Source organism: Micropterus salmoides, unplaced genomic scaffold, assembly GCF_014851395.1.
Source record: "Micropterus salmoides isolate LMB-PRFRI ecotype aquatic unplaced genomic scaffold, ASM1485139v1 Ms_hic_scaffold_20, whole genome shotgun sequence".
In the NCBI taxonomy this organism is placed as follows: Eukaryota; Metazoa; Chordata; class Actinopteri; order Centrarchiformes; family Centrarchidae; genus Micropterus; species Micropterus salmoides.
In genome coordinates this window covers 13,077,711-13,096,356 of record NW_024041151.1, presented here as the reverse complement: position 1 = coordinate 13,096,356, position 18,646 = coordinate 13,077,711, and the positions used below count along the sequence as shown (strand labels likewise).

The window sequence follows — 18,646 nt, the reverse complement described above, 5'->3', positions numbered from 1 at the left end:
TATTACTAGTATTGTTATAGATATGTATTGTGTTTTTATCCTTAACCTTTCCTCACCTATACCTTATGTTGGTCTGTCCACATTTACTAGGGTTTAGGTCTGAGCTGTGAGATTGTTTTGGTGTTTTCCCTCTCTTGTAGTTCCTCTCCTCTCATGGAATGTTCATTCAAGGCTGAGAAAGGATCTCTGTTCCCTAAAACATAGAAACCTAGACTGTGTAAATGATGATGCATCCCTTTGCTTGGGGCCAGACGCCCGATGCCGCCCTAGGCGGCAGGTCTCTGGACCAGCTGTATATGTGTTTTTTTATACTTCTCTGTTTATTCTCTTTTGTTAAATAAATACTTCAAAGACAACGGTTGGTTGTTACTCAATTCTTTGTTCAACCCCTAACCAGGAATATAATTTCCACGACACAGCTCAGTGTTTTTCCACAGGTGTTTTTCAGGGCGTGTCGGACTAGTCGTTCAGCGAGCATTATGACACGTATTTTTATTGTGACGTCACAAGAAAGGGAAGTAAAGCCTGGACTACAAATGAGCTATTCCAGGCAGTTCAGAGCAGTGTTTTCTGTGGGAGATGGGAACTCCCTTTGGGGTGGACTTTGGGCTTTTTCACTTTGCAAACCTAGTACATGCACAAAAAAGATATATAACTCAATAAAGGAGAGGGAAAAAGCCAAAAACCGTAATACCACCTCTTTAAGAATAAAAGAAGCATTCACAAGCTCAATCAGAAGACGGCTGAAGACATTTGCATAGTAGCAGTGGTGCGTGTATCAAATAGACCTAGATACTTCTTAATACTTGGCCAAATGTTCATAACACACATCTCTGAAGAATCTCAACCGAGTACCCGACCAACAGAGTATAGACAATTATTCAGGTAGCCTAACCTGGCCCAGTGCCCTGTGGCAGAAGCTGTCTGTGGTGCTCATTAACTATGCGCACACAACCGCAGTAAAAATAATAAGGTTACTTCAATTGACTATTCATTCACAGCTAAATCCAGGCAAGCAAAAAAATACAATATAACCACATTAAAAATCGCACTCATAGCTGCAGTTCAGTTAGTTCAGAGAGAGAAGGAGGTGTCATTTCACTCACCCTATTTGAAAAGGAAGAGCATTCTCTTGTCTTTCATGGTGGCTAAGTGGTCAATAACCAAGTTATAGAATTTCCCACTGGCTTTTACGTCCTCCTCGACAACAGAGTCAGTCAAAGTTTGGCGCTACTAGCTAGCCACTCTGTACAGATATAGTTTTCCTCATTGAACGTCCAAAACCCTTTTTTTCTCTCCACGCCCAGCTCCAGTTTTGTCGTTGGTCTTCCATAAGATTTAATCTCTCAATTGCTGCTGTAGTGGTAGTTTAGTAAAACTATTTATTATAACTAAAAATTCCAAATCTCCACCCTCCATAACTGCACCAGCTAAAGATGCTAACAGCTCCCGTTATTTCATCTGAATGACGTGATCGCATGCTGTGATTTGATTGGCGTGAAGCCAGACGGCGGCTGGCTTCCCTTGGCATCATCCTGACTTATCATTGTTAGGCAGTGGCATGACAGTGGCCTCATCTGATTGGTTAATCATTTAATTTTTTTCACAAAGGGGTGCTAACTCTGCCTCCTCACGTAGTCAGACCATAGACTGTAAAAAGAGTCAGACTGAAGGCCAGTCTACGGTGGTGCAATATAGTGTTTCACCACACATCCAACGCGTAGCATTTAGAGGGGCGCTGTTTCACTTATTGTAAGATAGTGAGAAATGGGGAAGAAATTATCGCAACAGCTTACAAGATTTATCGAAACTATAAACATTGTGTTTTTATTGAAATGATAAATAGAGTCTGATAAAAACAGGGGAAGCCTGGCTTCCCTTGGCTTCTGGGAGAAAACGCCACTGGTAATGAGTTATCTTTACTTTTAGATTTTACGGTAGAAAAAGTTTGTAAGCGTCAGAATTGCAGAAGTAAAAGCTTTATTGGAAATATGAAATGCAGCCAGTAATCAACAAATAATCCAACCTCTGTGGGTTTTTTTTTTATCAAAATGTGTAAAAATATTGTCAAATACACAGTGAAACAAAAAAATGCACAGAAGAGAAAGAAACAAAAATGCACAGTCCTGTTTTAATCCATATGATCTTCCGCATTTGGCAACATGTTCTCGTCCACATCACATCTAATGTCATCTCTCGCTATGCGGATAGAAACACTTAACCTGGTTCTGCTACTCCTCCCCAGCTATTCTTCTCCCTTGACTAGACATTACTCTTTCTGTCTCTCCTCCTTTGTGTTGTCGTGTACCCACATTGGATAAACTCACTCCAGAAAGTCCCCTTTATACTGCATTGTGTATGTCATCAACACCTGTCTATGTCTCTGGTTGAGATTGGAATTAGCTGTGTTTGATCTATTTTAACCAAATTACAATAAATTAATTATTTCTCAATATTTCAATACATTAATTCAGAATGCTTATCAGCTGTGTCAAATTAGAATTTGAGCTGCTATTGTAGCGGAAGAAGAGGCTTTATACATTACTTACCACATGAACCCTGGCACCTATTTTCAGGAAAAATGCCTAAAATAACATACCCAAAATAAATCAGTAATAACTCCTCAACCATTAGGCCTAGATGCATAATTCTGGAAAGAAAAATATATTTTAATGTAATAAACCATCAAAACCATCATAACATAGATTATAATGCACCTAAATATCTTCTAATACACCTGGAATACAACTGTAACTGTAAATTTGATGAAAAGAAACTAATATACAACAGTTATTACACAATCTTTCAAAAATATACCAGGCGAAGTTCCATGTTTTGGCCATATTTATTGTTTATATGTTCTTTTATTGGGAGTTATCTTCAAAACATTATTTCTCTCCATACAACCACATTCTAAATGACATAAAGCTTCCAAAACATTGAAGTATTCATAACAGTCAATATATATGACCAAAAGCACTTCCATGCTTTACAGGCCACAGCTTGAGAACAGAACATCCTACAAGGCTGTGTCTCAAGTGGTCTGTTTCTCTTTGTCTCAACAAGACAAATTCATACATATCTTGGATCTGTGTAGCTCCTATGGGTCACCAGCAGGGGACGATAAAAACTCTTCTTCTCTACTTTAATCTGACAATAGAAACAAAGTCTTTTTGCTTCGGAAGGTTCCTAACTGAGTGAAGTAAACCGGAAGTACTTCTGTGGCAGCCATGATAAGAGCTGGTTGAATTCTTTAAAAGCTAATGAAAGGTGCCTCAATGCTTCCTTTCATGTCTCCTTTAGTATAGGTTACACCTGACCATCCTTTACTAAAAGAAAGGAGAGAATGCCGTCCCACAATTTCTTGCGGCGGCAACATAAAGAGACGCATGTTCTCAAACTCAAATGATAAAATCCATTACCACATCTAGCAAAATCCTTCCAATACAGATGCACATTATGTATTTCTGATTCTGATTCTGATTCTGATTCTGAAACTGTCAACAATAACTGAGACCCATGCGAGCTGTTACTAGTCTTGTACCGTGATCAAAGTGAGGATAATGTTGCAGCGTGTAGTCTCACGTTATGTACTGCAGCCCTCAGCAAAATCATAAATTTCAATTTACTTCAGTCACAGATGCTGACACCCTTGCCTTAATAAAGGCAGTGATCAAGCTGGATGACCTCTACTGTAGGCGTTTCCCACACACTGATTTATTTGTGGCGGCTGACACATTATCAACGCTCTTTTTTGTTAGGCTACTATTTAAAATGGGTAAAATCGTAGGCTATAGGCTGTGCGCTCCTCGCAGCGCACAGCCTATATTCACTCAGCACTTCCTCTCGCCCCGTCACCCTCTCTCTCTCTCTCTCTCTCTTGCGCCATAGTTACGCTGTCATTCTGTGGGAAACACTGTGTTTACAGACAATAATTGGGATTCATGTTGATGAATGTGGGTAGGAGAGTGAGTGTGAGCAAACATTCTCAATGTGACAACCCTTTCCATTATTTGGTGACTGGTAGGCTACCCTTTCTGCCTTTTTGCTATTTTGGTTTTGAAGTAATATTTTCCACCGTGTTGTCCACCTTTAGATGGTCTGCATTACAACAACATGGGGCGCAGTGTCAAAGATGCGCTTTTTGTAATCGATTACATCCCCCGATGTCTTCATTTCTGACATGTTGTGTGCAAACATTTGTAAATAAGACAAGAAACTCTATAATATTGGGTAAGCATGTACGTAAAGAAAAATCTAATATTTTAGAAGTGGGTTAATTGACAAAACAACATGAATTGAGTTAATGGTATGGTCTTTTGAAAATGTGACTACAGACTGGACAAAAGGCTGTTAGCGTTTGTAAAAAAAAACAAACTGTGGGCATGTCTTAGCAATCAAGAAAAACTCTAAATAAGATATTATCAGAATCTGTTCGCAATGCACCCATTGATGTACAGACAACTATCAACAGATTACTTCGATACGAAGAAAACATAAAACGTTATGATTCTCCGGTAGAAATTCTAGAGTTATACAGAGCCTTTTGGGGTCTGAGAGCAGATAGATAGATAGATAGATAGATAGATAGATCCAAAAAAAGACCCTCTGTACAGTTAACAAATTACAAAACAATAATACTCTGATAGTCTTACTACATTTTATTAGGAATTTAAATAGCTTTCATCGTACTGCTGAAAATTTCTCCACAATTATTTGCCCATGTAATAATTCCTTTCATTCAGTGGTGATGGGCAAAATATAGACAACAAAAATAACACAAGACAACACAAAATATCCTCATAGGCAGATGACATATTGTTATATCTGTTAAATCATTAACCCGAAAAACCAATTCAGTTTCACATAATAAGGATATTTTTTCTCTCTCTCTGGATGGTGTTGATTGAAAACATTAACAAATTTCAATCACTGTCAATGTTGATGAATGCATTGATTTCAAAGATCTCATCTTTTTTTAAAATGAAATATACGATTAGGGGCATTAACTGGAGAAGTCCTTCAAGTATGGATTTTCTATGCACTACTCTATGTGTGAAGGTAGGGCTTCTCAACCAGCACAGTAAACACATAGCTCACCACCACCGTGAGCACCAGGTGGCCAAGGAACAGGTACATCTAAAGAAGAGACATTTAATACAAGTTAAAAAGGGCATCGAGAAACACAGCCAATAAATGGTAACATCTGAAATACCTCAGCATCAGGCTTGTTGAAACTGAATGAAATGTGCTGTCTGAAGTACTTACAAAGTTGATGCCTGTGTAGTGGATTGGGGTCTCTTGCAAGCCATTGTAGAGGATGATGAAGACAGGATGTGTCAGATAGCAGGCAAAACTAATGTTGGAAAGAGGAACCCAGACATCCAATGACAAGAGGCTCTTGATAAAACCTGGAGAAACAATGTGAGATAGTGAAGAACTTTTTAATATGTATTACGACTTTCATGTATGAAAGTCTAGCTTTTACTCACATGTCAATTAACAGGAAACTGGCAGACATGCTATTACTGCATTTGTATCCATATTTGTTAAAGGTCAGTTAGCCTACGAAAGGGAATAGAGTAACAAGGTGATTTACAGTGGCTTCCACCAGGAGTCTGCCTCCAGAGATGAAGAAGATATAGTGGGTTCAGGAGAGGCGTCAAGCGGGAGAGGAGTGAAAAGGAGGTTGGGCATCAGAGAGGCAGCGACAGCATGTACAGAGAGTATTTTCACATCTAACTTTTTTGAATTAAGGGTTTATTTTGACTAGGGATGTCACAATACCAGAAATGTAGTAGTCAATACCAATACCAGTAAAATTCAACAATTCTCATTGCCAAATTTGATACCATGTTAAAAAACAAAACAAAAATTATAAATCCCATGTACTTCAACATAATCTCTACACACTTTAATAAATTATCAGGTAGGCCTATAGCTCAATAACTGTGAAAAAACAACAAAAACAGCAGAAACTGCACACACACACACACACACACACACACACACACACACAAATACCTCTACTCAAAGTGCAAGCAGCAGTTTGAATTTACTGACCATTATTCCGGAAATATTTATTTAATACGCAAACGACAGATGACACAGTCAGATCGGTAAGGACAGTAGCCTGCTACTGCGAGCTTTGTTTACATTACAGTAGACTTTAGTGTTTACCGATTGAAAATGGAACATAGTTGGCCAGGCAACACAGCAATGCCAGCTGTCTCAAACAAAAATAATGGTATCGCAACGTACCTAACCATTTACAATTCTTAACTGTTGTTCTTTTCAACGAGTTGAGTCAGAGCTGTCGCTGCAGCTACACTTAGTTGGCATCTATACGAGTTGGATCCCCGCTATTTATGATACCTAGAAAAACAAGTATTTTTACAAGAATTTTGGTATTGACTTGGTACCAAAGTATTATACTCATGACACCCATAATTTCGACCAAACCACAGTTGATGTTTGTTGGAACAGTGGAAAGACTAACCAAGATGGTTTTGGTTAGGGCTGTCGCGATAACCTCAAAATTGAAATACCACACTATTGGTCAAGCCTGCCGCAGAGGATGGCAAGCACTGCAACAACTCCAATGGTCATACTTTACACTTCAGTGTGTGTTAAAATAATAAATTATTGCTTCAAAAATTCCACAAGCCTAACGAGCTCTGTAATGGTTCATGGATAGATCGCCATGGGCTGTACGTGACCCGATTTGGAAGCTGTAAGTGTTGCCGTGTTTTGTGTTGTTTTACAGTTTATTTTGAAAGTTAGCTAACTTGGCTTTAGCATATTGCGCTGCTAATGTGGCTAGCAGGCTCGGCGATGTTGGACTAATATACATAAAGTTGTTACTGTGATGTAGAGACAGAGCTCAGTTAAAACTTTATGGATGAAAGATACATTTGTTACAGATTAATAACTCACCACTCTGAAACTGTTGCTCCAGTTTATGTTGCCAAGCTGGTCGGCAACATGTAAAGCTGAACTGAAGCTGTGTTTGCGTCGACCTGCCCTTCTCAGCTTCTAATTGGCTAGTAGTCCTTAACTAGGAACTGCGCATGTGCAACTCCCAGCAAAGATCATTTAGAGACAAGATGTATCACTCCATAGCTAAAACAAAGCCTTCAACACAGGGTGAAAAGAGGAGCTGAAAAAATTTGGTGTTTTTGAAAATTAAACCATGTAAACCTGTTCTGGTACAACCCCTATATAAGATTTTGAACCTGAAATTGAGCATAATATATAAGATGTAGTTTGGGTTAAAAATGTATTCTAAAAAGTTTTGGATACTGATATTGCTATTATTATACATAACGGCAAGTTACTGTATTATAGTGTATTTATTCATTGACTAACATCAGAGTTTTGAATGCAGAAGAAACAAATACTTGAAAATGTGTTGCTTATTTTAATTTGTTGTTTTTTTCCACCATGTGGTATTTGTTTACCTCCATAACCCTCCTCACAAGCCAGTATGATCCAGGTTACAGCCAGAGCCCAGAGCTGTCTGTGCAGTCCCTGGTAGAGGGCATGAGGCACTGATGGGTAGGCCGGGGTCTCCCTCAAGATGTATGCTAATCCAACCAACACAGCCATGAGTGACAAACAGCAGAACCAACCAAGTATTGCCTGCCACTGGAGCAACAGAAAGACACAATAAGCAGCTTGTATGTGTACAGAGTCAGTTTGGCTCAATAATGTCACAGAAGAGCACGATGTATTCACATTTACTAAATGAATAAGGTGTGTCTAGTGAATTTGGCAGTTTTGTCAACATTATCAGATGTTCTCACCTTTTGCTTTAAAAGCTGATTCTTCTTTGTCGCCAAATATATTCCAGTCAAGACCCCTATTAAAAATGGCCCATATCTTGTGTAGGGTTTCTTGTAGTAATACAAGACATAATTCTCAAATTGCCTGAAAATTAAAGAAAAAATTGTATTTTTTATTTTTAGGAAACAACCAGAATGGCTAGCTGGCCTTTGCTCTATTTTGTGTTGGATTTCACGTTATAAAAAATAAAACAAACACCTTATATTTCATGCATTTGGGTCCTAAGCTGTTTGCTACTATTATTACTACAGTAGATCACCATCACTAAGTCTTACAGTGTAGATGGATGAACGACTGGCAGCTGTAGAAGTGCAGTTATAACAGCACTGGTCACAGTGGTCATCAGCACAAGACCTCCAGAAACAACTGCAAACACACCTCTGTTTCTGATAAACAAACAACAGGAAGATTATAGAAATAAAATTGTTATAATGTGAAATGGCCCCAGTGGTGGCCATGATTCAAAATGTATTTTTGACAAGGTAGAAATCTGATTGAGGACCGAAATGTTGCTATGTTTTAGAATCATATGAAAGTACGTACAGTCTATAAAAATAGACCAACAAAGGAGTGGTGGCATAACACTGGAAGTCCAGAGATAGGTACCAAGTCCAAGGAATACACTGAGGAGGTAAATGTTAAGATATAGGTCAAATATGTCAAAATAAATTGAAGCTACTATGCAGCTCTTAGGTCTAAATTACCCCTTAAACTTACTATCTTGTTGCTTGGGAGGACATTGCTTATCAACAATAGGTTAGCCCACCAGTAAGTCTTACAATCCACCCCTGTATCTTTAAATGGGAACCAGTAGGGTCCCCACTGGACCAGAGAGATGAGGCCAGTGGTTAGACACACAAAAAACATATGCAGTGGTTGAATCCTGTAACAAAGGAAGCACAAGGAGAATTCACTTTAACATTAGTTGTAAATCACACATACAATGAAGAGCTCCTGAATAACTTTTTATAGCTATCACTTAATTTGGTGAAATGATCATCATGCATTACCTTTTAATCCTCTTGAAGAGGTAGTTGGTCACCAAACTGGTGCTCAGTTTGTCTTCAGCTCTGTTGATGGAGCCCAGCAGAGACCTTGCACTAAGCAGACCCCTAAACACAAAAGCTAGTGGCTATAACTGGCAACGTAAAACTCAAAATACAGTTGTTTTTTTTTACAGACACACTATTTCAAACTTCATGCTGTGTCACTCTCACCCGAGCAGTAAAAAGGTGTCTACAGCCAGAAACACAGGTCCGCTGATGGTAAGCACATACAGAGGGCTGCTTTCAACTGTGTTCTTCCAGTTTTTGTAGTTATCTGTTATAGATGCAATACAGTGTAATATGTGATTAAGTGAATGTCTTGCAGATTGAGTGAGCAAGTGGCAGTGAGTCTTGATATACCGAGGTTGTTTAATGTATACTCTGCAGAGTGTCCACAAATGATCCACAGCAGGCTGAGAACACGGATGCCATTCAGGCAGGAGTAGCCTCCTCCTGGGATGGATGAGGAGGTGCTAAAAATGCCCTGGGTGGTAGTTTGTAGAGAGAACACCTGCAGGTACCGGTACACACAGCTTCGAGAAAAGCACAGTGTTGTGTGCCTGGTGCAGTCTATGAGACAATATTCAATAATAATAAAGCAATGTCTGAATATAAAAACAATCTAAATCTTATTTTTGCAGAGTACAAGTTTCGTTGTTATATCTACTTATTATCATCCCTCTACAGATCTTCCAATGACAGCAGAACTGAATATTTTCTGTACATTTTGGGGAACATGTACTCACATATGATGGACATTATACTTACTATTACCTTTTTCCTCTGAAGTATTGCTATTAATTTTGCTACTGGAGGAGGCATTGGTCTTCAGGGTACCATAAAGTTTGAGACCAGTGTTCAAAGACGGAGACTCTACTGTTGGGCTGACCTCTCTGTCCTGTTGCCACCTTATCATAGCTGTAAACAGGGTAGCCGCAAGAGGAATTGCTACCATGACACAACACACAAACCTGCAGGAGAAAATGTATCTGTTTTAGGTCAGAAGACTCACAAATATTACCTAAAAACAAGACAAAAACAGTGAGTTTAGTTACAAGTAGGCTACACATGCATGTAAGACAGTAGAGAAGGTAAAATAATAGAAGTACAATCATATACTGACAGGCAGGTGAAATCTGATGCATCAGGGGCAATGGTGTCAGACAAACAGTGAGTCATGATCATCTCCTGAGTGGACTGATTGACCAGGATGGGAGGTAAAGGGGGAATGAGGGACGTCTGACTAAACTGTAGCCTCCCTGTTAGAAAAGGTGAAACATAAGTTAAACAAAGTAGTATTGGAATGATACTGCAATGAGTCCAGAGAAAACAGATTTTCACTGACCGTACAGCACCAGCATTTGCACCTCCTCTTCTTCACAGGAGTCAGGAACACAAACACCCACAAAGTACTGGACTGTTCCCTACAGTAGTAAAAACACTTTGTTCAAAATCACCAACTATAACCAACTGCCAGGATGACAAACAAATATTTTCTGGTTACCTGTCTAAGGAACACCTGGCAGTACTGTCCAGAGAAGGTAGGAGCATGGGCAGAGCGACACAGCTGCAGCAAGCCAGGCCGGTTGACATTACCTCCTTCAACATTGCTACCCATCTTTCCAAATGCATCATACACTGAAAATACACACACACACACACACACACACCAAACAGCAATGCAACTTAGACTTGCAAAGAACACAACATAGTTCCTTTGAATAAAAAGAGAGCCTGAATTTATATAATAAAACCTGTACAATGTAATATTTATAATTGGTTGTGATTGCACAATATAGGTTTTTATTTGCTTCCCTGATTCAAGAATAATGATTTGGTGACTCTTTAAAGGATTCTAAAGCCTACTTATAAATCCAAACAGATATTAATAGCATATACTTCCTATTTAAGCCCGTAAGTGGGACATGGGTAGTTATTTTTGACGATAAAATACTGATATATTGCAGTACAAGTCATGATTAATAGATGGCCTTTCTAGTTAAATTAGCACTTAGTTTTATAGTGAACAGTTGGCTAGTGTGGCCTCTCTATCTAGTGACTTTACAACTTACCGTAACACAGTAAGAAATGCCTTTCAAAGGTCAGCAACACTTACTGGAAACAGCATATTCCTTCGGCCAGTCCTGGTTAATTTCCCTGAGGAACCTGTTGGTATCGTTCATACATCTTTGAGACACATTCAAGGCCTGCGTATTTTCCACACTGCACCCTGCAAACAGAGGGAATGCCACCAAATTGCTGACATGCACTGGTCAAAACTGAAGTCACATTATCAAAAATCTTCTCACAGTCAACGAAACAGTATTTGGGCAAAATTGTGAATAACTTTTCATTGCTTTCAAATAAAATGCATTCAATGACCACTTTCTCCAAAATCCATGAACTCTTTTCTCATTCTTACTCCACAACCTGCAAAACACTATATACTTGCTGCACATTTTTTTTGCTAACACACTGTGTTCAAAACAGTTAAAACACATTCAAAACTTAATTATGGCAACTGTCTTGCATTTCAGCAGACTGAAATGATTGGAAAACCGTAGCAGTATATTTACGTACATTTTATGTTTTCCTATTTTCAAAGAAATACAAAATAAAACTGTAATGGATATTTACAGTTTTTTTTCTGTCGCTATGGAACTGTTCACACAACTATGTGGTAATATGTCACCACTCTTAGTACATTCATAATACATTATGTTCATGCAAAGTAAAAGCAGAATGTTTGTTGAGATTTTCTTCTCTGTTGTTAAAACACCTTTTACTATCATTATGCTCATCGTTCCTAATTAATCATCACTGAAACAATTGCTTACAGTAATATACATGTCTGTTTCATTTGCCTGATATAGTCAGATTCAAAGTCACCACCCTAGGTTTGAGATTTCACTGAATGTGACATCATTGGGATTGAAACTTACAACCTTAGTGCAAGTAGCTTAGTGCTCTATGTAACAAACAGAGCCACAAAGGACCACTGCAACAATTACAGTATGTACAATACAGTACTGTAAAATACATTCCATGATTACCATCCATAATTACATTGCTAATTTCACGTGGTGGTAAACTCAGTTGGTAACCACATACTGTAAAAGGGGATGTGGACACTTTCTCATGTCCTTTCAACATGGAGCAGCAAAGACAGCAAGGCAGTGGAATTGATCAGAGAGCTTGTGGACAGGCTTAGAGTTACATTTGAATAGACAAACCTATCTGTTGCAGTAGAGTAAAATAAAGTAAAAGTTTGTTTCTTGCATCAGTGATTGTAGAGGATGTCTTCATTGATCACAACTTGTACAATAGGATAGATATTATGGAAATGATAGATTCTGTAAATGTTGGATAATGTAAATATATTGCTTAATGTGAAAATCTGTCTTTTACAGTATACTGTAGCATACTTCTGTCAGCACTTCTAAGGTGATTTGAAACATGTATCTTGCATTGTTTGTTATTAGATTCACTGATAGACTAAATGACTAAATGACATTATGTTGTGTTTTGGTGATTAAACCATATGTTCTCGTGACATTTCATGAGAAACTTGTAATTTGAATCAATCGTTGTGTGGTTTGAATGAGCGACTGGCTGTGTTACAAGTCTGATGAGTTTGGAGTTTTGTACTAAGAGTTGTGAAATTTTATCACATACTAATAATAGTATAATAGTAGCCTACCAAAGCAATAAAAAAAAAACTGTAAGCAAATTTCTGATTCATTCTTGTGACATATACTTAAGTACAGTCACTAAAGTGAAAATATTTTATTCTTATTCTATAATGAAATACTAATTTATGTGAATAATCATTCAAACTTTTAAGATAAAAGTTCATAATTTACAATTTTTTTAGCGCTACATGCATGACAAAACTTTATTGCAAACAGCAATGCCATACACACAGAAAAGTGTCCTCAAGTGATTTTCATTTTTACTATGAGTGTGTATTTGCTGCTTCGTGTGCTTACTCAAAGACATTTGAGTCCTACTGTATTGTTGCAAAAAGACAATTTTCAAAAGAGTTTGAAGAGCCTTTCAAGAATTATTTGCTTTTGCAAGAGATGTATTGTATTGATGTGTTTTGTTTTTTTGTTGAAAGGTTTTGCGATTAGTGTGTAGAGTTTTGCAAAAATAGCCAATAGTTTCAAAAATTGTACCTAAGCAATCAGATAAACCTGCAATGCAGTATGTAGAGACCTTTTTCAAAGGTCAGAAACACTTACTTTGTTCCTTCGGCATGTCCTGGTTATTTTCCCAGCGGAGAGTGTGAGTATCCTCCGTACATCCTTGAGACACAGTCAAGGCCTGCGTATTTTCCAGCGCCACACTACACCCTGCAAACAGAAGGAACGCCACCCAACCCAGAGACATTTTTTGGACTGACTGCATCTTTTTAGTGAAGGTGTTTAAATAACAGTGGGGGAGATGGGACTGGGGGGAATAAATACATTGATTTGCATAACGTGCGTCGGTGTATTGCTGCTGCTATGGTCGCTCACTACTTGATACTTGATATGATGTATTAGCCTATGATTTGTTATCATAGCTTCATTTATTATTAGGCTGTGTCAATAAATGGCAACAGACTTCAATATTGATTAATAAGGTAAAACGATTAAAGTCTCCAAAATGTTTAAAAATATATTCTTTAACTGTTTCTTTGGTGCAATTCTATTCTGCAAGGTACCCTAAATTCATCATTAATAAGAATAAAACCAAGGAACAAAGTGACTAGGCTACTTCTATAAGCATCAGCATTGCTGTTTGTTAGACCTAGTATAATTATTTCTGATGTCGCCACCAAACTAACATTTGTTTATCAGATGTCTATTGGAATAGGCTAATTTGACCAAATACTAAGGCCTTCAACACAATTTGGGGGATTAGCAGAATTAGCACCATGCTCTAGGCCACTTGAAAGCTGCCTGTAAGCTACATCTCTGTGGTTTAGTGTTGACAAACCAACCTGTCCTCCTACCTAAACAACACAGTAGGTAGTTTGTCAATGCCTCCCAGTGACAGGTGACTGGACTTTAAAGCTACAGTGTTCCTGTTACAATCAAAGTCTCTTTCCTTAACCTTTTGTGTAACGTGTCACTAAGCGCTGTTCTAACCACATTCCTTAATGTCATTTCACTTTCACTGATGTTGTTAATGTTGAATGCGATGTGTAGATGGGCAGGTAGGATCTTAAAATGAACACTGCGGCTGGGTGAAATAGGGTGACGCATTTCCCCATTAAGAGAGATGCTGTGCGCAATTACACACGAGGCATAGCAACATAAATGAATATTTAAATCTCCCGACACGCCAACGGGATCAGTCAGTATCTAATGTTAATCTTCTTCAACACATCCAAAGGTCTCACACACAGTCCAGATTCATACAGTGAAACTGTTTGAAGTAAAGCAGCCGTCCTCCTGATAAATCCTGTGCTCCTTCAAAGCATCGAAACGTTTCGGAAGCTAATAGTTCTGTTTCTTCTGGAGATCCAACGAAGGTTAAATGAAGGGCAACTGGACTTGGTTGAAGCTAATGGAAGACGTTTCGTCCCTTATCCAAAGAACTTCTTCAGTTCTGACTGACTGGCAGGGAAACTCAGCTATTTAACCTCAGTGGGGTCGTTAACCCGGGTCATCGATACCGCTGGTTCGTTAGTGTTCCTTGTTGCTGTGACGACAGTCGTTACAGTCGTTAAGACTACCTGAGGCCAAGACTGAACGACCATCGTTGGTATCGTCACCTGAGGCCAATAGGTTACGTTTGTTGAGTTTCCTGGGAAGTGATGAAAGTGATGTCCAGTTGCCCTTCATTTAACCTTCGTTGGATAACTATGACCTGGATGACTGAGAATCTTCATAGACTTCTTCTGGAGAGTTTCCTCTGTCTGTCCTGTCAAATTTATTACTGCCGTTTTTTTGTTTTGTTACACGATATTTGCTGTGACATAGTGCGCGCATGGATACGCTTAATAAAGTAAATCACATCACACATCAAGACAAGACACAATAACTCCTGGAAAGCTAAATTGACCGGTGGAGGTGGGGTAAATGTCCATGCAAGTGCTGGTGTCTAAATCTGAGAAAATAATTAGTTTGGTAGGGGGCGTGTGGATGATTTATGCGTAGCCTACATGAGTATTCAGATAATTGCCGTGCCGTTCCTTGCATCACACGAAATTCAGCGTCTATGGTCGTGACAAAACAAGGGCATCTGTTGACGTCAAATTATTAGGCTGTAATATCAACAAGAGCATTCAGCACTGATCTGCACATGTCGGCAGAGTCCTGTAATGACAGTTGCAATTGGGGCTATATGAGATAAATGTAACTGTGTCATTTCTTACAGGGACTGATGATTAAACGCTCATCTCATCAAGATGAGGGCTGAAATAATCTCCTGTTTACAGACAAAGGGCGCACCTCCCAAAAAGGTTACTGGATTTCTGTGTAGTGAATGATAGTAGGATACTGTAATCTGTGACAGTTTTCAACATACGATATAATGTTTATTGCAACTTCCAGATGTTTCTACATGTCATAAGGTTGACATACTGTACATGTTTCTGGGTCGTAAAGATATGATCTGTAGCCTTTATGTATTATTGCTGACAGCCGGTCTGCTCATCTGACAAAGATCACAGCAACAGGCTGAAATAATGTACAGATGATTCAACTGTGCAAAATGTCATATTTTTTTGATTTCGCTTTAAAATGACGGTTCCGAGGCAAGGACATCTCATTTCGTTAAATGCCTTTTACCTCGACTCCTCTCTCCTTGCCTCCTCAACACCTCCGCTCGCATCTTGAGTAGGTAAGATGCGAAGCAAGTAGTCGAGAAGGTACAAACTGAAATGAGAAAGGCCAAAAGTGGCTGTGAAGATGTGGACAGTATGGCTTCTCCATTTTGCAGAGAGAAATAGAGGGAGGGTAGCTATGTTTACTATAAAGATTAACTTGATAGCTAGCGTTTACCATTTCGTTCAGGGATTGTGAGAAAAAAGGCACTGATCATGGGGAATCGACTTGTGGGTCTGCTTCAACTGTGCGACACCCTGACGACGGTCAACCAAAATTTCTGACCGTCCAATGTCTGACAGGGAGCACTTGGTGGGGCCTTAATTCCCCTTGTACACTGCACAGTAAATTAGAGTCAGAAAAGGGCTCAAAACGTACAGCGTATGCCCAAAAAGGAATAAAAAGAGATTCTGCGGAAAGATTGTTGATATTTGAACTCAACTGCCAAACAAATACACCCCTCCATTCAGTGCTCCGCCAGTTCATGGACGTGCATTGCCAAAGTTACAAGTTCTACTCTCCCTGCTGTTTTATGGGTGAATCCACAGTGTCTGCTGGCCGAGGGCCAGTTAGCCTCAATAAGGTGGCATGTTTTTAGCAGTACTGTAGAAAGTGTGACAACAAGTCTGTCAATATTTATGTGACTAAGCGACTTTTACTTTGCATGTACACAAAGACTAGAGTGTCACATATACGGCATACCTTTTTTAAAAATTAAATCGTAACCTTTTGTGGTTATTTAATTACACAGGGTGACATCACGATTGCAATTGTGGTTAAATTGATTGAGCCCTAATTTAAATATGAATTGAATCATCAAACACAGCCTTCAACACAATGAATTCGACCCCTCCTTTGAAGTATTTATGAAGGAGGGGTCGAGAGTAGAAGGAATGAAGGAGGTTGTTTAGGATTTTGGTGGCTGGAGCGGCAAGGAACCCAGGGGTTGGGATTGAGAGTGGGGGCTCATCTCGATAAGTTGCTTGCTTATCATCCCCCAAAATGAGTTACTGGACTAAAGGGAGATGGGCTCTTTGAATGTCGCTGAGGTTGTTGTGGACATAGCTAAGGTAGGCATGGGAATATCAATGGATGGACCAAGGATTTTGATGATGTGGTCTGGGAGCCCTTGGCTGCAGGTGGAGGTAGTGTTGTAATTAAGACCACCCTAACCGAGACCAAGTCAAGACCAAGACTAGAGTTTATCGAGACAGGGCCAAGACCATTTTAGGGGCTGAGACCAAGTTGAGACCAAGACCGAGGGAGGGAGAGACAGAGTCAAGACCAACACCAGTGCCCCACATTACATCACCCACGATAAAATGTGGAACGAGATAAAACGTACTTCTCAAATTGATCTGAAAGATCCACATTCCCATTAAAACACCCACATACAAACACTAAGAGCTAAAAAAATCAACACAAGCATCTTTATTCAATACTCCTTTTCCATGTTTACCATTATGTAAAGGGGGGACAGATGTTAACAGTAACAACACATTTTTACTTAGCGTTATTGGTTGCATTTGAAACAATATGTTTTTCATCCAATCAAAGTTAAGATGTTAACAAATAAATCAGACAATGCAAAAGCAATTTATTGATATTCCCAAAGTTATGGTTTTGAAATAATAGTCCTCAATGTCTGAGACCGAGACAAGACCGAGTACAAATGCGGTTGAGTCCGAGACGAGACCAAGACCATCAAAAAGTGATCTTAAGACCGGTATCGAGTACTACAACACAAGGTGGGGGAAACAGCTGACAGTAGTATAATTAGTAGCTACACTAGATTTAGATAGAATTCCGAGCAAGAAACCAAAGAATGCAAGGAGAAACATGGCTTTGAGGGTTGAATCGACAGAGGGAGATAAGTATCCTGCGCAGAGATCTTGGATGCAACAAGTGAGGAGGTCCGATGTCAGGGGTAATGGTTTTGGAGTGAGCTGAGGTTTTGTTTTTTGAAGACTTTTGATTAGCATGAGGACGTGGGGGTGAGTGATGAAAGGAGCAGGTGGAGCAACACCACAACATTTCGCCACAACATTTCACCAAATTTGCAATTCAGGTTCGGTTATGTGGTCATCATAAAAGAAAGAGATGCTGTTCCAATAAGAAAGGAAGTTGTGCCACAATCTCAGCTCCATTTTAGAATCGTCGGCCAGTACAGCATGATCACAAAGGGACAGAACTGCAGTGGTGAGGGACAGTAAGTGGGAGAGGAAGGATTGGCCTTGTGGGATGATTTGGATGGCGAAATTTAGGTCTCCAACAAGGGAGAAAAGCTGGCACTTGGTACATTGGTGGGCAAAGAGGTAGTTTAAGATGCACAATGTTGGAGCCTAGGCAACATTTTTAATTGGCGACCCCCATTATTTTCAACGGTGGAGGGGACAAAAATAAAGAGGAGAGTCTGGGGGTCCTCCCCAGAAAAGACTTAATTTCCTGCATTCTGGTGAATATTTCTGCACCAATTTATGGTGGAAATGTCTTTATCTATATAAAGGGAAACAATATTCAGGTAGCAGGGGACAATTGACCCTCCGCTAAGCCATGCCCCAAATACACAGCAGGCCAATCACAGCGCAGTATAGGACTCACTCTAACTGTGGTCCAACACTTTCATGGATGCGCTCTAATGCAAACAGAGTCGTTTTCTAGCTTTCTTCTGCTGTATTATACCAAGATATGATTGATAGGGGAAGTATGATTTATTCTCTTTCCAAAACCTAAAATAAATCCAGAAAAATGTCGGCTGTGGGTTGTTCCTAATATGATGTTAGTTAGCTAATGCTAGCTAACTTCCTATTGAATGTAACGTAATAAATCCCAACTGTTCTGCTTTTTAATGATTGTAATAGAGGCCTACCCAGCTTTAGTGTTGATCCTTAACATTGTTGTTGTCTCAGTCATCGAGGGATGCGGTGGTTCACTTGT

At 39.2% G+C, this 18,646-nt stretch overlaps 2 protein-coding genes across 2 annotated transcripts in view; both read right to left on the bottom strand.

Annotated features, from left to right (window-relative positions):
- LOC119914154 (zinc finger and BTB domain-containing protein 7C) overlaps positions 1 to 18,646 on the bottom strand; it is a 203,433-nt gene that overhangs the window by 162,714 nt on the left and 22,073 nt on the right. The gene's annotated exons all lie outside the window — the stretch shown is intronic.
- On the bottom strand, positions 4,650 to 13,283 carry LOC119914155 (O-acyltransferase like protein-like). Its single transcript, XM_038733234.1, has 16 exons — positions 13,218 to 13,283; positions 11,008 to 11,098; positions 10,396 to 10,529; positions 10,237 to 10,315; positions 10,015 to 10,150; positions 9,660 to 9,862; positions 9,252 to 9,461; positions 9,063 to 9,165; positions 8,856 to 8,957; positions 8,563 to 8,728; positions 8,389 to 8,468; positions 8,121 to 8,231; positions 7,806 to 7,929; positions 7,461 to 7,647; positions 5,269 to 5,411; positions 4,650 to 5,139 (listed from the first exon to the last, which is right to left on the bottom strand). Exons 1-16 carry the CDS (start codon positions 13,281 to 13,283, stop codon positions 5,050 to 5,052), a joined length of 2,025 nt encoding a protein of 674 aa, XP_038589162.1. The 3' UTR covers positions 4,650 to 5,049.

Excerpts from the sequence above, each read along its gene's own strand:
- LOC119914155 (XM_038733234.1), bottom strand. The coding sequence starts at position 13,283 with ATGTCTCTGGGTTGGGTGGCGTTCCTTCTGTTTGCAGGGTGTAGTGTG. Across the intron at positions 10,151-10,236 it reads GCAAATGCTGGTGCTGTACG|GGAGGCTACAGTTTAGTCAG; the intron begins GTCAGTGAAAAT and ends CTTTTCTAACAG. Across the intron at positions 8,232-8,388 it reads TTGGTCTATTTTTATAGACT|AAACAGAGGTGTGTTTGCAG; the intron begins GTACGTACTTTC and ends TTTGTTTATCAG.